General features: G+C 37.0%; 6 protein-coding genes and 1 long non-coding RNA gene across 8 annotated transcripts; 3 read left to right on the top strand and 4 right to left on the bottom strand.

The window, feature by feature from the left end:
- Positions 1-913: 913 nt before the first annotated feature.
- On the top strand, positions 914-3,852 carry LOC127247463 (heterogeneous nuclear ribonucleoprotein 1-like). The gene is made up of 4 exons (XM_051269298.1): positions 914-1,074; positions 1,616-1,846; positions 1,954-3,121; positions 3,306-3,852. The coding sequence occupies exons 1-4, from the start codon at positions 1,072-1,074 to the stop codon at positions 3,317-3,319; spliced, it is 1,416 nt and encodes a 471-aa protein (XP_051125255.1). The 5' UTR covers positions 914-1,071; the 3' UTR covers positions 3,320-3,852.
- Positions 3,853-4,042: 190 nt separating this feature from the next.
- Positions 4,043-6,517, bottom strand: LOC127247464 (uncharacterized). Of its 2 annotated transcripts, none has more exons than XM_051269299.1 (2): positions 6,014-6,517; positions 4,043-5,343 (listed from the first exon to the last, which is right to left on the bottom strand). In XM_051269299.1, exon 2 carries the CDS (start codon positions 5,321-5,323, stop codon positions 4,184-4,186), a length of 1,140 nt encoding a protein of 379 aa, XP_051125256.1. In that variant the 5' UTR covers positions 5,324-5,343; positions 6,014-6,517; the 3' UTR covers positions 4,043-4,183. The 2 variants fall into 2 exon arrangements, with proteins under 2 accessions (XP_051125256.1, XP_051125257.1); XM_051269300.1 differs by lacking the exon at positions 6,014-6,517 and adding an exon at positions 5,683-6,006.
- Positions 6,518-9,597: 3,080 nt separating this feature from the next.
- On the top strand, positions 9,598-11,159 carry LOC127247438 (chloroplastic import inner membrane translocase subunit TIM22-2-like). The gene is made up of 5 exons (XM_051269268.1): positions 9,598-9,870; positions 10,277-10,341; positions 10,421-10,493; positions 10,573-10,626; positions 10,837-11,159. Exons 1-5 carry the CDS (start codon positions 9,681-9,683, stop codon positions 11,046-11,048), a joined length of 594 nt encoding a protein of 197 aa, XP_051125225.1. The 5' UTR covers positions 9,598-9,680; the 3' UTR covers positions 11,049-11,159.
- Positions 11,160-11,223: 64 nt separating this feature from the next.
- On the bottom strand, positions 11,224-13,057 carry LOC127247436 (probable cytokinin riboside 5'-monophosphate phosphoribohydrolase LOGL9). The gene is made up of 4 exons (XM_051269266.1): positions 12,645-13,057; positions 12,031-12,159; positions 11,752-11,936; positions 11,224-11,678 (listed from the first exon to the last, which is right to left on the bottom strand). Exons 1-4 carry the CDS (start codon positions 12,858-12,860, stop codon positions 11,339-11,341), a joined length of 870 nt encoding a protein of 289 aa, XP_051125223.1. The 5' UTR covers positions 12,861-13,057; the 3' UTR covers positions 11,224-11,338.
- A 138-nt stretch (positions 13,058-13,195) lies between these two features.
- LOC127247437 (40S ribosomal protein S8) lies at positions 13,196-15,209 on the top strand. The gene is made up of 5 exons (XM_051269267.1): positions 13,196-13,316; positions 13,412-13,484; positions 13,617-13,944; positions 14,252-14,424; positions 14,900-15,209. The coding sequence occupies exons 1-5, from the start codon at positions 13,313-13,315 to the stop codon at positions 14,979-14,981; spliced, it is 660 nt and encodes a 219-aa protein (XP_051125224.1). The 5' UTR covers positions 13,196-13,312; the 3' UTR covers positions 14,982-15,209.
- A 237-nt stretch (positions 15,210-15,446) lies between these two features.
- Positions 15,447-17,400, bottom strand: LOC127247439 (uncharacterized). The gene is made up of 2 exons (XR_007837885.1): positions 16,982-17,400; positions 15,447-15,978 (listed from the first exon to the last, which is right to left on the bottom strand). It is a non-coding gene; the product is annotated as an uncharacterized LOC127247439 (long non-coding RNA).
- Positions 17,401-17,763: 363 nt separating this feature from the next.
- On the bottom strand, positions 17,764-21,010 carry LOC127247706 (putative MO25-like protein At5g47540). Its single transcript, XM_051269678.1, has 11 exons — positions 20,459-21,010; positions 19,977-20,138; positions 19,752-19,870; positions 19,465-19,539; positions 19,199-19,295; positions 18,869-18,928; positions 18,724-18,792; positions 18,536-18,634; positions 18,400-18,444; positions 18,213-18,315; positions 17,764-18,120 (listed from the first exon to the last, which is right to left on the bottom strand). Exons 1-11 carry the CDS (start codon positions 20,996-20,998, stop codon positions 18,008-18,010), a joined length of 1,482 nt encoding a protein of 493 aa, XP_051125635.1. The 5' UTR covers positions 20,999-21,010; the 3' UTR covers positions 17,764-18,007.
- Positions 21,011-21,687: the final 677 nt, after the last annotated feature.

The raw sequence follows: 21,687 nt of genomic DNA, 5'->3' as shown, positions 1-21,687 counted from the left end.
TACTATAAAATTAAGTTAAATAAATTTGATTTATTTAATGTTTAGTTTTAAAATATTTTTTTATATAAAATATAAAAAATTATATCGAAATATATATTATATAAATAATATTAACTCATTTCTTTCTGTAAATTTAAGTTGCAATTAGAAAATTACATATTTTATTGTAAAAGTGATAAAAGTAAAAAAAAAAAAAATTAGATATTTTTAAAATTTTAGTTAGAAATTTAAAAGAAAAAAAAAAAGGATAAAATGTATTCACTCTGTTCCCACATTAGATATCAGTGTTATCGTAGACACGAGAATGTATTGACGAAAATAATTATTTTATAATATAAATAATTAAAATTAACATAAATAATTAGTTTAATTAAAATTTAAACAAATTAAATTAAAATTTTAAATTGAAATTAAAATATAATTATTTTCCAAGAGTGACATAAAATGTGAAAATATAAAGTAAGTGAGACAAAGAGAATAACATCTCACAGCTATAAACGAAAAATAATAATTAAATATTATTTGTTAAATTTGTCACAATTAATAATAAAATAAATTTAATAGACATTAAAATAACGGATAGACTATAAAAATAATAATAATAATAAAAAGTTAAATTTGACAATATATCTAGAATTACTTCATTAAAAAATATTTAGTGACAAACCAACGTTGTTTACCAATAGTTCAAAGCTCATCGTCTCCATTTACTCGAACCATCGACCTTTCATATGTTCTCATTCATTCTTACACCAGACGAGATTTTGGCCATCTATCTCATCATCCCCTTCTCTCTCTATATCTCTCTCTTGATTGTATCAAAATCCAAATAGATTTAATATATATATATATATCTTCTCATCCCCTATAAGCTAAGGTTGAATACCCATTCTCCTGATTTTTTTTGTTTTTTTTTTGGAGGGGGAGGGGAGGGGGGGGATAAAAAGTGGAATAAACCAAGAAAAATAAAGGAAGAGAAGGACTTTGGGGGAGAGAAAGAGAGGAAAGTGAGAGGATGAGCATAATTCCTGTTTTTCCAATCTGTCTCTCCTTCATCTTCATCTTCATTTCATGGTGAGTCATTCAGTCTGCCCCAATTCAATTCAATGGATTTATTTACTTCTGTAATTTCTGTTAGTGCTTCCCTTCGGATTCAGTTTTTGTTGTTGTTGATTGTGGGTTTTGTCCGATCTATCTAAGTTAAGTCAAGTTACGAATCTCATCCTGGTTTGATGGGGAAAAGGTAAATAAAAATTGAATCTCGATTGATGAAGCGAAGGATCCGATGATTTTGGATTGAACACTGCTGCAGCATTATATTTTGATCGGTGACTGCCTGATTTTCAGGATAAAGTATATCTGTTTATCTATTTTGGTATTGTTCATTTGCAACCCTTGGATCTGCGAGATTTACTGTATTTTTTTCGATGATCAGTTATGGCGGATTGCTTAAATGAATTGCCCTCCGATTTCTCTGTTCTTTGACTGCCTAGTAGACTTGCACATCATTTCTCAAATTTCCCAATTCCGATCGAATACTGATAATTCTGATAACGACGACGATGATGATATCTATCCTTGTTGAATATTAAAAACCCCTTTGTTGGATTTGCAGAAAAGAAAAATGGAGATGGATCAATGTAAGCTTTTTGTTGGGGGAATTTCTTGGGACACAAATGAGGATCGTCTCAGGGAGTATTTTGGGAGCTATGGAGAAGTGGTGGAGGCAGTGATCATGAGAGATCGAGCCACCGGGCGCGCCCGCGGCTTCGGTTTCGTGGTTTTTACTGATCCCGCCGCCGCCGAAAGAGTCGTTAAAGAGAAGCACATGATCGACGGTCGAACTGTAAGAACGGCATTGCCTTTCGATTGGCATTGCAAGCATTTCAAGCTATGTGTAATTTATAATCGTTGATCGATGTTGATGATCTTCTTCTTGTCCTTTTCTTACAGGTGGAAGCGAAGAAAGCCGTTCCCCGCGACGACCAGCACCAAACGATTCGTAATGCCGGCAGCATTCAGGGATCGCCAGGGCCTGGCCGGACGAAAAAGATTTTCGTCGGAGGCTTACCGTCGACGGTCACCGAGAGCGACTTCCGAAGCTATTTCGATCAGTATGGTACCATAACGGACGTTGTAGTAATGTACGATCACAACACTCAAAGGCCGAGGGGTTTTGGATTCATTACGTACGATTCGGAGGATGCGGTCGATAGAGTTTTGCACAAGACGTTTCACGAGCTCAAGGGTAAGATGGTCGAGGTAAAACGAGCAGTCCCGAAAGAATTGTCGCCCGGCCCCACCCGGAGTCCACTTATCGGATACACATACGGTTATAACAGAGCTAACAACGTTGTCAACAGCTACAGCCCGGGTTATAACATGAGCAACATCGGAGGCTACGGGGTCAGGATGGACGGTAGATATAGTCCCTTAGCCGGAAATCGTACGGGATTCTCGCCTTTCGGTTCGCCGTCTTTTGGAATGGGTGTGAATATCGAGCAGAGTTTAAATCCCGGCTTCGGAGGGGTTTCTAGCTTTAGCAACAGCTTAGGTTACGGCCGTGTCGTGAGCCCGTTTTTTGGCAATAATCAGGGGAGGTACAACGCCCCCGTTGGTTACAACGGCGGAAACAGAGGCGATTCTTTTGTCAATTCGCCGTCGAGAAATGTTTGGGGAAACGGCGGCCTTAACACTTCCCAAAACAGCTCCGGTTCTGCGAGCGGCGGCGGGTTCGGAGTATTTGGAAACAATGGAGTGAATTGGGGGACTTCTCCGATTGCTGGGCCTCTCGGGGGAAGTTCGTTTAGCTACAATGTGGGCAATGTCGGGGAGAATAGTTATGCTGTGGGAGGTAGTCGAGGATTCGGAAGAAACAATAATGGTGGAGGAATCGGTGTAGCCGCAGGATCTTCATTTGCTGGGGATTATGAGGATCAATATGGTGCCTTTTATCGTGGTGGTTCTGCGTATGGCGATCCAACTTGGCAGACGACGCCTTCTGATCTGGATAATCCGGGATCGTTTGGTTACGGGATTGGGAATTCTGAGAATGCTGGTGGTAAGGATCCTGAGGATTACGGCGTGGGATATGATATTTCGAACAGGCAAACCAGTAGAGGTAGTAATAATGCATTACGTTCTTGAAGCTTTTGTTGTGGAGTTTTTCCGAATAATGTTATGCCTGTTGGTCGTATGCCGGGAATTGGTTTGCTGTATTTATTCCTATTGAACGTCGATGTAGAGTTTGTCGAACGTTGTCTGAATCTATTGAATCTAAACTTGTGTCCATTGGTTTTGTTCAGGAATTGCTGCATAGGAAGTGAATTCTCAGCATTAGAGAGGAGACTTGGAAACATGAGAATTGTGAATTTTCAGTTTATATATCGATGTTTGTCGCTATACTACAGAGTTAACTGGGGTCTTGATTCGGGCGAGCTCTTCCCGGGAGATTTTACAGAGGAATGAGGTTTGATTCTTACATGTAACTTAGGTTCGTTCGTCTTGTTCGCGAGTTCGATTGAGATGTAAATCAGATTACGGGATATACACACACCATTGAAGATCGGTTCTAGCACCTGTCCCTGTCCGGCTCCGTGGGGAAGGTAGATATATATATTTCTGCTTGCATTCGTTCTTTTTCCGATGACCAGCAATGTCTATTTACTCGCGGGGTTTTGTTTGATTCATACATAAAGGGTGTTTTCCTCCGGCTTTCTCTTAGCTCGGATAGAATGAACAGATCACCAGATACCACCATTTTTCGTTTTCTGTTGTATTCGACAAAGATTCATGCTTGCATTCGTGTTAGTACGATGAATTGTAACGAGGAACCTAATTCTGTGTTGTTTATGTTTTGTCGTTGGTTCTTTTGCCTGTTTCTTTGTCGTCTGGTTGCTCTTATGGATCGTTAAAGTATTATAAAGAATGATGTTTTATGCATAAAAACTCCCAGAAGACGGCGATACCAAAGCTAATGTTTCGAATATACAACACGAAGTAGCTAACTGAGACGCCGGCGAACAGCATGTTAACAGACATATAAGTGAACATCTTGTTTCGTTTTAATCAACTAGAAAACACAAACTCAGATGACGGTGCAGCGAAACATCTGGTTATGGAACACAACTACGGATCAGTCTCCATTCTAAAAACTAGCAGTCGGGTGAACTTTTGCGATAGTTTAGAAGAAAGCTCGACTCCCGTAGAACACGCGAGAGCCAGAGTTCTTGGATGCCGGAGATTTCTGATCCGAGCTAGAGTTCTCGGAGCTTGTTGGTCCGCTTTCGAAGTCCATAGGGAGCTTCATCTTGGCCAACGACTCTGTGAATTGCTGCATGCTTTTCATGTACATATTGACAATGTCCTGTTGTATGACCTCCGGCTCGGGGACAACAGGTTTGACGAATGTAGCAGCATTGACGCCATTGTTGTTCTTGGAGCTATCTTTAGGTGGCACGATGTGTTCTTCAGAAGACTCAACGCTTGCGGGGACTGAGGCAGGTGAAGTCCCGTTAGTTGATACGCTGCTTGGAGGCGATTCGATCTTTGAATCCGGAGTCTTGACCTCAGAATTTGCTCGGTTTTCTGTATCAGAACTCTGAGATTCGAGATTGGGACGCGGCATGGAAATGTATTCTTCGACCATCTGATGATTCTCGTTGACGATCTTTGGATCGGGGAATTCGATCTTGTCCAAGTCGTCGGGGACAGACTTCGCAGACTCCTCCGACTCTTGCAATGCTGCATCACTCTCCGACGCCGGCGCGGGAACTGGGATGACTTCCGGTGGCGTTCCGATGTATGAGACTGAGAGGCGAACGAATCCGGCCGGGGAGTGGAAGAGATCGGTGGAGGAGAGGGAGAACTCCTTCTCCAGCTTCCCATTCTGCAGAAGGACTTCGGATATCGGAACCAGAGCAAACCCTAGAAGCTGATCTTCGAGGTAATTCCTGACCCTGCTCAGCATCCATATCTCGCATTTAAGCGAAGATTCGACTTTCCGGATGCTCAGACGCATGCTCTCATTGAAGATCGGATTCCTCCCGCCGCCATTGACGATTTTCGTGGACACCGTCTCCTCCGGATCGCTCGTCAGGCATAGTTTAGCGTAGACATCCTGCTTCTGGTAGATGCAGATGTTGTGGATGTCCCTAGCTTGGTGAATGTACACCTCCAATGCGCCAATGGTGTTCTTGGAATCGCCATTTTCAGTCCCCTTCTGTTGCAGGTTTTCGACGAAATTAGCGTTGCTGCGCTTCTCGGATTCGGGAAGAACAGAGGAGCTCTTGAGCGGCGACACAACAGACTGTGGAGAATCCATTCTTATGATCAAGAAATCACCTGTGACAGAAATGGTTGCCTTCATCAGAGGAACTGAATTCATATTTGATGTTAATTTGGGAATTCTTCCACAAAATCAACTAATTAACTTACAGATCTTAAAAGCAATCAGAGCCAGAGTTTCAGAAATGTCAAGATTTACAAGGATTAAGTGTAATTTATGAACAGAAGCAGATAAAATCAACAAGCCATGAATGGTTAATCCGTGAGAATTAAGCACTCGGAACTAATAGATACAGGCAGTGTCAATCTTGAGTGCAAGTAACATTGCTAATATTAGAAGTCTTAGAAGTCAAGAAAGAATTAAAAATTGATGATCTCAGCCACAAGAAATCTTACACAATTCAAAACCCTAGGCGCCAAATCAAGGATGAAGACGAAACCAGCAAAAATTCCAACAGTAGAAATCAATATCACGCAAGCAGCAGAAGTGTGTATTTGTACTTGTATGTGTATATTTACACAGAGTCCGAAATAGATTTCCAAATTAATCCAATCCCAACAGACGAACACATGAAACTAAACAAGATGATTAAAATAACAGAAAGCAGCACGAAATCAGAGAAAAAGGAGGAAGACGAGCAGAAAAAAAGCAAAAGGTGAAAAAAGCAAAGCATGAACAGCTAGAAATTCATGATTGATTAACCAGCTGCTTTATCTCGCCTTTTACCTCCAAAGTCAAAACCGAATTTCAGCAGAATCCGCGACTACAATCCAAGCAATTCAGCAGATCGAGAAAAGCAGCGTGCTCGAGAGTAAAGCGACCGGTGCCCTGGAGCTTTCCCCAAAAATATCTACGACCACCACCACCACCACCACCTACAGCCTACAATCCAACGCCAGCAATCACGCGGAAATTGAATCCCTGTGCCTGTGGGGATCGCATTCGCAATCGCATTCGAATTTGCGTAATCTTCTCCGGTCCGTTCCGCGTTTGGAGTGAGCAAATTGGGAGTGGAAGGAATGAGGGGTTTTTATTCCCCGCAGTTGCTGCTGGTGGGTCACGCGGCGTGACAGCGACTGCCCGGCCAATCAGGAGGCGCCTCAGTGCGATGCATAGTTGGGCGGCGCGTGCGGAGCACGTGCCGGGTGAGCCCACGCGCCAGCACCAAATTTTAATTTGAATTCACTACTGTTCTGTTCCTTCCTCCTCCGTCTCTCGCATGGCGTTCACACCTATAAATTGAAATGTTTTGCCCTAAATTAACTTTTTTTTTAATATATCGAATTTATGCAAGAATTTAATAAATTCACGTCGAATTTGAAAATTGAGTCCCGATCCCGATTCAAATCATACAGCAGCACCACATTAAAAGAAAAGAAATCCATTGATGGCCACATTAAAAAAATTCCTGCACTTAATGATTAATCCCTCCAATTTGTCTGCTACTCGCACGCTTGTGCTTCCGTCACCACTCCTCAAAAGCTGCTGCTGTTCTGCTTATTCCATTTTAGTAATCCAAATTGTCAGAAAAATTCCAACTTTCACTCCCACTAACAGTGCATATATTTTGTTTATTGCTACCAGGTTACTAATAGATAAAGAAAAATAATTGCGATTAAAAAGGCAAGACTTATCAACACATCATTTTCTTGGTGTCTTGTTCCTTTATGAGAAAAGTGCATTCATTGATGTGACCAATCACCACTAAAACCACCTCTCTTTTCTCTGTAATCTGTCATTTTTCATCACCTACACCTTTGAATTTTGCTTCCCCTCTGCTTTAATAATTACACTGGTGGATAAATTGTTTTATAGTTTATAGAAATAGTTGTAGATTTGGATGGAGTTTGTTTGAGCTTAGTTTCCAATGGAATCGGTTATTCTTTACATAAGTCATATATATATATATGTATATATGTATATGCATACATATTTTCCAATTGATGACTTGACTTTCTGCACTCTTGCACGAATTTTTCTTTGTTGGAAAATCTAAGGTGAGAAGTGTAGAGATTTATTATTATAATTTTTGTTTGGTTTATAATGATTTTGTTTGGGAAGGAATTAGCGTAATGTTGAAAGTGATTGCAGGATGGGATGAGCAAATAAATGTAGACTTATTTTTTTTTTTTTATTTTTTTTTTTTAAGATATCATGAAAACACGGAGCCGTTATCTGAAAGTGCGCATTAGGTAAAATCCCAATCGAACCTAATATTCTGTAAATCAGACCCGACGAAAAAATCACACTGAACAAACCTCCTAATTATTTTGTTCATTCAACTTTTGAAAACTGTTCTTTTTATTTTGATTTGAAATTGCAAATTTAATTTGAATTTGATATAAATAATTTTTTGATATAAAATTATTTTTTAAAAAGAAAAATAGTACTTTTTCATTATAAAAATGTATTCATATATAATTGGATACAAATTTTAATAAAAATAAATAAAAACAATTGTTTTTTATTAATAGTAAAAAATAATACAAGTAATTTTTATTTTTCTTTTAACTAAAATATCAAGAATAATTTTTCTTGAATAACTAAAAAATGAAAGTAATTTTTTAAAATCGGATCAAAATAAATAAAAACAGTTGTTTATTTATCAATAGCAAAAATTAATACAAATAATTTTATTTATTTATTTTAACTAAACTATCAAGAGTAATTTCTTATTGCTACCTAAAAAATGAAAATAATTTTTAAAATTGGATCATATAATGATATATGTATATAAATTCAGCATATGCTGAATTGAAATCCAACCACTACCTTAAACTTAGAAAATTATTGTTAGTAGTAAAAATTAGATAGTAATTATATTGGTTTTGTTCATCGAGATTTCTAATTAAAATAAAAATTGTACATTTTTAATAAAAATATATTGTATTAGTCACTCATAGAGTTATATATTTCTATTTTTTATTATTCAATTATAAAATAATTATTTATTTAATAATTATGTATTTTGCATCTTTTTTTTACAATTACTTTTACGTTACTATCATATTAGTTTTATTTTTACAAAAAAAAAAACAAGATTATATATAGATTAATTTTAACTATCCAGTCGCCCAAAAAGTAAATGTATATTTTAAAAATAAACTGTGAAAATATATATAATTTACAAATATCATCTCTAAATATTATTTAACTACAAATTAAAATAAATATTTTATTTCAAGTTAAATTCAAACTACAAGAAAACAAACTAGTTGTTTATAAGTTAAAAAAATAATAAAAAATAAAAACAATAATTGATTTAAAAAATTAATAAACAGTGTTAAACGTTAAAAAGTTTGTATAAATGAGTTTATTTGTTTTGTATTTTAGTTTTATTTTTTTATATATTAAAAATCGTGTGAATAATATAAAAATAATATTTTATATTTAATTATTAATTTTGATGAAAAATATAATATAAATATTGTATATATTGGAATTATATAAAAGAAAAAAAGAAAAAAAAATGATTGGTGAACCAAAGATTTTTGTTTTTCACACTGTTCGAGAAAATGGACGTCCAAAAACACTGCTTTATCCAAAAGATGATTGTTGTCATTTCTTTAAATACATATACTTTATTATTATTATTTTTATTTATTTTGTTGTAACTATTATTTTTGGGCTCATTATAATACTTAGGCATGTACAATCGTTACATTGAAATTGTTAACATTATCAAATTAGCAGATTATTTGGGATATTATAAAATATGCCAATTTATTGTAATAATAATAATAATAATAATAATAATAATAATGAGCTAATATGATTTGCCTTTTGCGCCGAGTTTGCACGGTATTAAATTTGGTTATGGTTTATCCAGTGATTTTCACCTTATTAAAAAAAATAATGATAATAAAAAAAAATAAAACCACTTAAACCAAAATACTAATTTTCTAACATGATAAAAATATAATTATTCAGATATATTTTAAATAGAGCCCGTAGAAATAATTATATTTTAAAAATTCAATTTGGACCAAACATAAAAAAGAATAGGCCCCGGCCCGAGCCTGTGATGGCCAAACGGTACTTGGCCCGTCACATTAAAAAAATATATATATCAAAATAAATAGTTTTATAAATATATTAAAAAATAATTAAATATATATATATATATAATTATCGTGGGCTATGATTAAAAAATAAAGCCTATAGTTTCCATTAAAATATTTTGATAAAAACATATACTCGTATTTTATATTTGTATTTTATTTTTAACTCTTCAAAATTCCAAAAAGATACAGACACACAACCCAACCCAACCCTGTGTTTTGTCGAGTAGCTAAAAACAAGCATTTATCCGAGTGAAAATAAAAATGAAATTATCCACACAAAAGTGGTGTGAGGAAGGTGGAAGATTTTGGATTCAATTCACCGGAATTAGATGTCGACGGCGGCGACCCCCTCGAATTCCGACTCCGACACGGAAACCGAGACCGTTCCGAGCTCCAATCCTGGCTTTCCTTCCGATTCAATCACCGCTGGCTATTCTTCCAGCCCTCCACTTGTTTGCCTTCTCAGATTCGCCGGTGACTCCGCCGCCGGTGCTGTAATGGGATCCATTTTTGGTTACGGTGAGTATCTTCATCCTCCTTCACTGTTATGTTGATTCAATTTTACTGTTTCCTTGTCCTTGAGTGTTGATTTTCGTTTCATTAGAGATCTTTAGGGTTATAGAAATATCAGTGTTATTTGCAGTAATTCAATATTAGTTGTATTGATGGTACTGTCTTCTTCCCTCATATTGTTATCATGTTGAAATGTTCTTAATTCCAGAAAGAGTTTTGTTAACTTTGATTGCATTCTGTTCAACACCATTTCTCCAAGAATTGCAGGCTTGTTTATATAAATTGTATTCTCTGTAACCATCAATATTCTCCTTAATCACCACAAGCTGCCATTTCACTAGAATTGAAAATCCTTTGTAACTCTTTGTAACAAGACTATCAAAATTAACCCTCTGCAAGTAATCTGCATTAGGTTCTGGAATAATCAAGAAGAAGGGTTTCAAAGGATCCTTTGCCGAGGTCGGATCATCTGCGAAGGTGTGCATCCCCTTCATACTTATATCATTTTGCTTCTGTTTCGATTGCTGGAGTTCTTAAGCAGTCTCTATCATTGTAGACATTTGCAGTTCTATCCGGAGTTCACAGTTTAGTCGTCTGCTTTTTGAAGAGAGTGCGAGGCAAAGACGACGGTAATCCTCTTAACCAGGAATCTTTGCGCCCTACGGCATGGATTGCCCTAATTTCTTTTTTGTTCATCACTTTCTCCAGTCATAAATGCCGGTGTTGCTGGATGCTGCACGGGCCTTGCTCTAAGCATCCCAGGTATTAATATCGAACAGTTCAATCTTTGTGATGCATATTCATATTAGCTCCATAAACCTCAAAGCTTATATTATGCCAAAGGTCCTAAAGTGTATATAATTCCCTACTGCATTAATACCTTTGCCCGAAGTTCTTCAAGATTTTGCGACTAAATTTCCCTTGCTAAAGACTTTGAAGCCGTTCTTCTTTGTTTGATCATCTCGACTGCAGGTGCACCACAAGCTCTGCTCCAAAGCTGTCTCACATTTGGAGCATTCTCATTCATAATAGAGGGTCTTAACAAGCAGCAGCCAGCCCTTGCGGCGCCGTTATCTACAAGGGTCAACCGGCACCATCACGGGGTTCTTCCTCCATTGGCATTACCCCTGCCCAGTGAACTGAAAGGATCCTTCTCATCATTTTGTAAGTCAATAAGAAAATGACAAAATGAAAGATGTTTTTTGTACTGTAGAAACCAGCATACTTCTCTTTTATGTATTTCTTGTTGTAAGTTTCGAATCCATGCCTTGAATTCGAAGCACGGCTTACTCCCAGGATGTATGGAACTGGAATTTGGTTTTTTAGATTTATCTGAGGATTGACTTAAAGATTGGGGAGTTCAAGTTCGAAAAGATTGAATCTGATTATTGTATCAATCTGAATCTACAAAAATAAAGGATGAAGATTTGCATTAGTTTCTTAACCTTGAATGTGCTAAACTCATCTACCTTCATCATTGGTTGAGTCCATAGAACTCAGCCAGGTATGCCAAAGCTTCCGAGTTTGTGTCACAAACTTTCCACATCGACGCCATCTCCCCATCCGACACAGTGCCCCATCCTTCAAGATCCTCGACCAACTCCAGCAGCTTCGAGTAAAACGAATGGTAGTTCATCAAAAGAAAGGGGACGGGCAGGACTGATCCGATTCTTCCAAGTTGGATCAATGCCAAGATCTCGAATGCTTCATCAAGAGTACCTATCCCACCAGGGAGGGCGACGACAGCCGTCTTGTCCAAACTAGTGGCTCTAACAGCAGCATCCACCAGCCCATGTTTCCTCGCAGAAAAGAATCTGAGCATCAAATAAAACAGCTTACAATGTGCCATAAAGAAGCATAAGAACATGCGATAGAATAAATCAATACCGGCAGGTTAAATAGCTGCCTGATGGAAGGTAGGGATGGAAATTGGTGGCTGTCCATTCCCCGGCTTCCTTGCCTATCTTAAATCCGCCAACCGGCTTCCCAGCTTCGAGAGCACCTTTAGTTACTGCATCCATAAGCCCGGGTCCGGCCCCTGACCATGAAGTACAGTTTAAAAGGTTTGCAATCTGCCAAAGATGACAGCAATTGAAGAGACTAGATCCGAGCACCTTTGACATCAGAAAACAAAACAAGACGCAGTCCAGGTTACAATTAACTTACGTCTTTCCCCAACTCAAATGCTTGTGTATAATGAGGATGGCTCGGTCCCAACCTCGATGAACCCAAGTACACCACCCCTCTGCCAAGCCTATTTATAAGTTGATAGCATAGCTCGATTTCTTTCTTGACCTATTTTCCCATGGAATCATTGTTATTTGTTAGTGTAAATTCTACTGAAATAGATAAGAGAAACATTTATCCCTGAAACTGGAATAGAGTCAAATGCAAGCAACCGTTTCCGGAACATGTCTTGGAAATTGACCTAAATAAAATTGTTAAAGTAGTATTCATGTGGATAACTTTTCAGTAGCAGACCAAACATAAAGGAAGCTGCTTGCTTGTGTTTTACATGAAAAATTAAATGATAATATGTGTGGAATCAAAGAACTAAATGAATAATCAATGACCAATAAACAATGATAAATGATTGAAGAGAACTTCCAATGAATCCTACAGCCTAATCAGCAAATACCTAGTAAAAATTCAACATTACCATGAGCTGATTTTGGGACAAACATCATGCATGGAACATCATTACAATAACACCGTAGCAAATATCAAAAGCTTTGACAGTAGTAAATTCACTTGAGGTGATAAAAGTACATTAATTGTACCTCATTAGGGCTCTTTCTCTCCTCAAAATCAATGCTTTTCAGTTTGCTCTGTAGACGCCTTCTAGATTGGCTGCTCCTGTAAAACTCAGGAATCCTGAAACACAACTTGGCCTTCTGGTTTCTTTCAACATAAATAGTCTTCATTGCGCCATTCGCACGAGTTGCATTGGAACAACTGGACCACAACGAAAACGGACTAGCAACTGAACTCCCCATTTCCGAAATCCGCTTTATAGTTCGCACCCGGTTCGTACAACGGATCTTCCAGACTACATCGGATTATTATCAGAAAAGTCTCAAAATTTCCGCAATTTTGCAATGCAGAAACCCGCTGGTTCGAAGAACTCGAATTAGGGTTCCTTCCTAGCCATGAATAAATTAATGAAAGGGATTTGTGCGCCGATCCTTCCTAAGCAGAAGAAGGGTGGAGTCGACAATATAATAGATTTTCAGGGCATATTAGTCTTTTCACTTAACATAGAGAAGACACGACGTCGTTTGCATGTGGTGTGAGGACATATTCGTAATTTCACAAGTAGGGTTTTGGGGGTATTTAAATGCCTAACCTTCTTCTTCGTCTGCCTTTGCTGGGTGCAATTGAATCGCCGTTTCAGTCTCTGAACTCCATCGGTTCTTTATCGGCGCTCTAGACACCACAGTCGGGAATCATGGGTAATGGATTGAATTTGCATTTCCGTGAGCTTATAGATGTAAAAGATGTTCATTTGGAGGAGGAGAAGATGATGTGGGTAATTTTATGTTTCCAGGTATCTCACGAGATTCGATGCACAAGAGGCGTGCCACTGGAGGGAAGAAGAAGGCCTGGAGGAAGAAGAGAAAGTAAGTTTTCATGTTTCTGTGTTTGTGATTCTGAATTGAAACTTTTGTTAGTGAGTCTGCCTACATCTGATTGGATCTGGTGATAGGTAGGGTTTGGTTCCTGATCGATGGATTTTTATGATTTGCTGTCAGGTATGAGCTCGGAAGGCAACCGGCGAACACGAAGCTGTCGAGCAACAAGACGGTGCGTAGGGTGAGAGTTCGCGGAGGTAATGTGAAATGGCGTGCCCTGAGGTTGGATACTGGAAATTTCTCATGGGGAAGCGAAGCTGTAACGCGGAAGACTCGTATTCTCGACGTTGTGTACAATGCGTCGAATAATGAACTGGTTAGGACACAGACTTTGGTTAAAGGTGCTATTATACAAGTGGATGCTGCACCTTTCAAGCAGTGGTATCTTCAACATTATGGTGTTGAAATTGGTCGGAAGAAGAAGACTGCTGCCAAGAAGGATGGAGAGGTAAAACTTAGATCTTTACCTTGATTGCATTGCATCTTTGTTGAAGCTGTTGATGAATCACGGTCTCTATAATATATTACTTTGTTCTTTAGGTTAGATTGAATTTGTATGCCAGATGTAGTAGTTGCCTCAATACTAGCTTTAATTGCATTGTAATTTTCCACTGCAAAAGGGACATCTATGCAGAATAGATTAACTTGTTAAGCCTGTCTTTGCTCGTTGGTGAAGTTTCAGGCAGTGGCCATATGCAGTCCTTGTTTAATCTTAGTCCCCGTTCATAACACAGTTCTTGCTTGACCTGTTGTAGGAAGTTGAGGCTGCTGCTGCTGAAGAGACAAAGAAGAGTAACCATGTCCAGAGAAAGCTAGAAAAGCGCCAACAAGAGCGCAGTATAGACCAACATATTGAGGAACAATTTGGTGGTGGCAGGTTGTTAGCAGCTATCTCCTCCCGTCCTGGACAGTGTGGACGTGCTGATGGGTACGTGATCTGTTCTGAATTAGTTTGTTGGCCTTGTTGTTCAGAATTTTCATTAATGCCAAGTTTGTTTTGTGATAATATAGTGGGGAAAGAAGTCAATTTTCATGATTGTTCATATTTTCCCCTCAAATATACCACCTCAAATCTACAAGTCCGCTTTCATTGTTGTTGCTAAACAATGAAACGAAATCATAGTCCCATATAACTTGAACAAAATTGGATTTCTAATTTTTGATTAAGTGAGCTCTGGTTGCAAAATTGGAGTGAAAATAATACTAATAAATATGACATTTAGGGTATTTGGTAATGTTATGTGTCCAGAAGTTTTATGGGCTGAATCTTCAGTTTAGTAAATGCTCTATTTCTATTGCTAATTAATTTGGCTAAGACAATCATGAGATAGGATATCATTGGCATCAATTGACCAACATTTGTATCTTCCATGTGCTTATTTAAACACCTCCTCTTGAAATAGGTATGTGTTGGAAGGGAAGGAATTGGAGTTCTACATGAAGAAAATCCAGAGGAAGAAGGGCAAGGGTGCCAGCGGTGCTTAAGTCGTCTCAAAGCTCATCAAATATTTACCCCCAAAACTATCCTTTTTGTCGGTTTATGAAATGTGCTCAACACATTGAACTTCAGAAGTGTTGCGCTGAACCTTTTCATTAGTTAATGGTATAATTTCTTGACGACTATTGTGCTTTGATTTCGATACGCGTAATAGATGCTTTGGCTGATAAATTTGTGTTTCTTTTGCTATTATATATAAACTGCAATTGCCTGCACTTTGGATTGAATTTAACTACAGTGCTATTATCAGGGCATATTAGATTAGCTGTAGATATACATATGGTTTGGCTTTGTGTATTTTAGGTTTTGGTATAGTTGCTAATTTTGCCTTAAACCATTCCAATGAGTTGTGTAAACTAAAGTTGACACGTAAAATGGTAGGTTATAGATGAAGTATATTGCAAATGCATTATTTTAAAGTGATAACATAGGCACAGATAGCAAAACCAATATGTTTTAAGATACAGCATACACAGCAGGCATTTGATGAACAGGCAGTGGGTATTACACTTTGGAATTCAGTGAAAACACAGTGAGTAGGACAAAGGGAATACTAAATAATGATTTGGATCATTAATTCTACAAATGACTACTATTATATTGAGGTTATAATCATTGATGGCTCAAATACTAAATAAATATTGTATAAGGATGAATAAAACAATATTATTCTCTTACCAACAAATGCATCATATAGTGTGCATATTTTGAAGAATTCTCATTTTTGTTTCTCGTCCGGCATTTTTAAGTATGGCCCAGAAAGTTCGTACCCATATTTCTTACATAACCTCTCTCGGACATATTCGCTCCGAGCCTTGATCTTTGCTTGATGTGGACCTGCATTTGCGTATAGACCTTGCAGGCCAAATCCGAACAATCCAGCACCAGTAAGGAAGATGGCAGCTGTTGTTGCCAACTTGCCCGGCGTAGCAGCTGAGCACGGCACCACCACCATCAAGACAACCTCTTTATGGCCCAGAAAACCTATTGCAGGAAAATGACTTAAAACACGGCACGATCATTCAATGAACTTTACAAGAAAAATGGAAGCCCATCCCCTCGAGCAAATACCCAAATTAGGTTATGAGCACAAGATCAATGTCTGTTTGTTTGGGGGATTGGATTAGATTTCTACTATTCATCCCATTTTTTTCCCCAAAAAATATCAAATCAAATACCTATTTTTTATTTTTTATATTATACTAAAAATTAATTTTTCATTCAAAATATGACATCAACATCTATTTATATCACATTATACATCTATTCAAATTCAAAATTTTTACTATTCAAATTCCAACTCAAAATCCAAACCCCCAAACAAACACAACCTGCAGAAGGTAGAATAGATACATATATGTATATCACATTGACACAATTGTAACTTCTTGACTTTTGCCTAATTTGTTTGCTGTAATTGTTTAGCTACAGCCTTAAATCCCTAAGCAAGTAATTTTTTCTTTAAAACAATTTCATATCTAACATTTAAATCCAAGAAAAAAAAAATACCAACATTTTCTAGATGCAAAAGTTAGGGAGTACAAGGAAAATTGTAATGCATCTCATCTTGCACTAGTCTTACAATGATGAAGAAAAGATGATCTGTAACGAACAAATTCTAGAAGATACTCTCCGAAACGAACGTAATCAATCTTAACGGTTCTACGCCGATCTAAATCACGAGTCGACTAACGATTCACAGTTTTGATAGAAACCAATCCAAGCACAAACATCAGGCACAATACTTGAACAATAAAACGAACCGAGCATTACAAAGGCACACAAATCCGCATCCGAAAAAGCTGGAGATTTCAAATTCAATCAATTAACAAACCGTACGCACAAAAAAAAAAAAAAAAGTTCATAATTCGCTCCGCATTTCGTCGAACATAGCAGGGAAACGAGATTCAAAATACTCACCAGGAAAAAAGGCTCACAATATATTATTACCTACGGAAAATTAGACAATAAAATCAAGCATGGTTACCTGAATCGCAGGAATAAAAAATCTGTTGGCAAACCCTACCCTGGGTAGCAATTGCAGAAGAGCACAGCAGATGAGCAGATTTCCGATGTCCTGTTGACGAAGGCCGTAAGAATTACTTATTGGGCCTCTTACTATGCATTGGGCTTCTTCAATATGCCCATTCTTTGATAAATCAAAATTAGTTTCGCCACATGATCTACGACGAAGTTTCAATGGCGGAGGATTTCAATTTGTGGAACTCCGGTAGCCACCTTTGGAGGTTTGAAATCAGTGTTGATACGGCGGTAAGTTGCTGACCGGCGGCGGCGCTTCCTATTGGAGCCATTAATTTCCGCCGGAGGTCAGTCCAACCGCCGTGTAAACCCTAATTATTACGAAGTTTTTGACGTACAATTTGACCATACAATAAATTGAAGGTAGTAATTGTGGAGGTACGCACACTTAGGAAAAATCAAGTCCACCTTTTTTCTTCTTTAAAAAACATTAGATTTATTTTTATTTTTCTATTATATCAAAAAATAATTTAAATATTCAAACTACTGTATCAATAAGGTACGTTGAATCAAACATTTATTCAATTCATTTTTTTTTTTATTTATAAGTAATTTACTTTAAAAGTAATTTTAATTAAAACAATTATATAGAATAAATTTACGTAATGTGAAAATAGGGAAAGAGTGGAGTTCCCTTTGTTTAGTTCATGTTTATGTGATATTTTATAAAAATAAATATTTTTAAGAAAATACAAGAGCTACATAAAACATTAAAAAAAAAAATGCTAAAAGACATATACTACTCTTGTATTTCTACCAAATTTTTTCTTTTTTCATTTGACATTACATGTGTGTAAAAATATAGAGAAAAAAGAAGAGTCAATCTAAGTGCCAAAACTGGAAGGCTATGACAGAGAGACGGACACTATATAGACAACCATGTAATAATTAAATAAATAAATAAATAATACAAAAGCATATATAATAAGCCTGAGAAAGAAAGCTTATTCTCTAAGAACAGACACACACAAATTTATACAGTCATGGGCTTGAACAGTTCTCCCGAGCAGCTGAAACTCCCCGTCGCCTCCAGCTCCATTATTTCATTGATCACCTGAGCTTTGTCCGATTCAAACACTTCATCTTCTGCAAATTCAAAACCAATCCATCCATCCATTCATTCATCCATTACTAACTCATTCGATGATCTTAATATATATATATATGATCATACGTACCTTTGTCCGTCGTCAATCCATCGAAAAACCTCAGGAGCTTGCTTTTGTTGAAGTACAGTACGTTGATTATGTCAGCCGGTTTGTTCTGGTTTGCCACGAACAGCTGCAATGCAACAACATTAAATTGTCAGAAATATCGATCGAATATGGATCGATCCATTGTAGGAAGAGGTGATGATGATGATACCTTGAATACATGAAATGCATCGATCTGGATGCTCTTGTGAGACTCCTGCACCAAAACCAGAGTGAATTCAATACAACAATAAGGTAAAAAAAGGGATTCTGATTGATTCGATTCAATTCGATCAATGGATTCTTACCCTCATAAGATTCATCAGCACTCTCATGTTGCTCTTTGAGCTAACATATCGTACCATCACGCCAGAATTCGATCGGTCCAGCAACATGTCTCCAAGAAGCTGTAAACAATAGCCACTCAGATTGGTCAGAAATCTCTCGAGCTTCCATTCTTTGTTACCTAAAAATTGCAGCCATGGTGAGTAAGTACCCTGACGGCGTGCCTTCGAGTCAGGTAATTGGAAGACTCCAGCAACCTCGAGTTGAATTCAGCAAAGAACTGAAAAGCAGATAACATTCGAGTAAATCGGCAACCAGAAGACAAGAAACATTGTAAGAAGAAGGAGACAACATACCCAGCTATAGTTTTCTGCTAGAAATTCCATAACTGTAGATTTGTGCCTTGTCATAAGTTCCTGTTGTAACAAGAATCTTTACCTCAGATATGTGCAATAACTTTGTCTATAGTTTTTTCTATAAGCTGTGAACTCTTAATGTTATATTTCTTCATTGACACTACTGAAGGAAATAACAAATCATTGAATTCGGAAAATAGAACAGAGTAAATTACTAGCACTTTAGCGCAAGTAGCGAAAAGGTACGTATTTGATATACAAGAAATCGTGATTATTGAAGTAGCAGAAAATCGATGAGGGAAACCATATGGTTCGAAGAGCAAAATGGACCTTAAATGTAGCAGCAGCATCTGAAGCTACATCAAAATTTGGAAGTTGAATGTAGTCGAAAAATTTCTTTATGTGCTCCTCAAACTTCAAAATGTACCTGCAGGACAAAAACAGAGTTTTGAATCCAAAGATCAGCACAAGTGTTAAGCATGCAAAGTAGCATCGACTTAAGAGTACAGAAAAATTGTGCATTTGTAAGGCTGGAGATGTTGGTGACAAAGTTAATTGGAATTTACTTTTTATCTCCATTTCCGATTCTTTCTTACCTAGCAACAACTTGATGTCTTAAGCACTCTTTCAACATTCCCCCAAAAAGCAAAGAATTTACAGGATCTTCATACCTGTAAAAACCAATGAGTAAATATCATAGAACACTGATAAATTTCTGCATTCACAAAATATCCAGATTCTTTCTTGAATTTGGACCATTCAATAACCACAGCAGCAATAATGATTAGAGGATACGTCACAAATTTGCTTTAGAAACAAGGATAGAAGTTACTAATTTACAACATTCTCTCAATAAAACAACCTCCATGGATGGATAACTCACCCAGCTATCAGTCGGTCAATAAGATCTAAATTGGCTTCTAGATAATCAGAAGCAATCAATCGAGACTGAACTGATTGCCTTTGCAAATTTGCGACAACTTGGACAGCATCCTTACGAGCCTACCAGGGACAAAGTTGAACAAACAATGGTTAGGATCCACATGTTTAACAATTGAAATATGTCAGAGATGGAGGAATAATAATGAAAGAATTTATTTGCATTCACCTCAAAGTTCAATTTTGGGAGACACAGAATGAGGAGCCTCATTGTGTCGTCTTTAAGGAACTCCTGAGTCACTTGCGCACAAGCTTCTGGCACAGGCTCGGATTCATTGATCCCATAAAGAATCGACTTCAGCTCCATGAGATCCACATCCAGCTGCTCCAACTGAAAAAAGATATATATATATATATATATATGAAATTCCTTGTGATCAAACAAGCATTGATGAAAAGCAATTCCAGCAAGATTCTCAATAATCACGTGAAATGCGCAGATGTTATTAACGAAACTACGGAAATGCCGAATTCAAGCTCATTCCAAAACCAAAAAGCACTGTGTTATCGAATCTGTTCCATATTTCCAAAAATATGCAGGAGATTCAATTAATCCATTCGTACGAGGCGCAGTATCAAACAAATAATCACAATGTCCAAATCCAATCGCAATAACAATAGCAATAGGAAAAAGGAAGAAATCAATCAAACCTTTTCTTCATGCTTATGGCCAACGGCGGCGTCGTTAGAAGCAGAATCGAGGTACAAGAGCAATTCCCTAGTGTCGCATACGATCTCGGCAGGAGTCCGAGGCTTCTTAGGTCTGAACAAGTTCTTAACGGAAGAGGTGCGCAATACCCTTGGGACAATCTTCCTAAAATTGAGAGAAGAATGAGATCTCCTTAGGTTCAGAGCAGCATCCTCCTTCTCAATCGGCGTCATCTCTTCTCTAATAGTATTCTCTTCAATTCTCTCTCCCTCAGACAGGCAAAAAGGTATCCGGGGAATGAGGCTCGAAACCCCCCTCCCCCTTACCTTACTACGCCTGACAGGGACGACGCGTGCGTGCCAATGAGTAGGTGAGAGAGAGAGAGAGAGAGAAAGAAAGAGAAATGGAGCGATTATGGCGATGGCGATGGCGATGGCAATGGCAATGGCAATGAAGGAATACAAAAGGAGGAAGCTAAGGAAAGAAGAAGAAGAATTGTGCATTGGGAGAACTAAGCGTCGCCATACACGTAATCCCGCCATGCCTTGCTTCCAGGCCGCGACAAATGCGGCATGATGCTCCTCTATATATATATTTTCACATGCATAAATTAATTATATATATATAATTGTTTATTTTAAATTAAAATATATATATGTTTTTGTTACAAAATGCTAAAAATATACGATATCCTTATTTAAAATATTACATTAAATTTTTATCAATCCATAGTTAATTTATATTTTAAAGAGTTTATAAAATGTATTGATCGAATCGACACATATTTATTTTCAAATTATTTTCAAAGTGTTCAAATAAGAAGTTTGTGTGGCATCAATTCTTTCAAAATTTTAATTTTTCATCTAATTTATCATTTCGATAAACTACTAGTTATATTTATTCTTTTTTTTTTTCGACTGACTACTAATTATCTTTTTTTTTTCCGATTAAATACTGTTGAATTTGTATAATACCCAACAAAATTGTATTTTTTTCGTTTTCTCCCCAAACTTAAGTCTGATTGAAAATAATCATAGCAAAGTATAAGGAATCAAAAATTTGAAAATGGCCCATAAATGAATTTTATACTGATTTTACTATTTCAGTTTTCTCTTTCATCCAAAAATATCAAATCAAAAATTCAATTTTTTATTTATTTTATTATATTGAAATCTAATTTTACATTCAAAATATTATATAAAATAAATGCACGTGCTACTATATGTAGATA

This window comes from Andrographis paniculata, unplaced genomic scaffold (genome assembly GCF_009805555.1).
Source record: "Andrographis paniculata isolate CXL003 unplaced genomic scaffold, ASM980555v1 Contig32END, whole genome shotgun sequence".
In the NCBI taxonomy this organism is placed as follows: Eukaryota; Viridiplantae; Streptophyta; class Magnoliopsida; order Lamiales; family Acanthaceae; genus Andrographis; species Andrographis paniculata.
The sequence above is the reverse complement of the archived record's forward strand: the minus strand, read 5'-3'. Positions and strand labels throughout refer to the sequence as shown.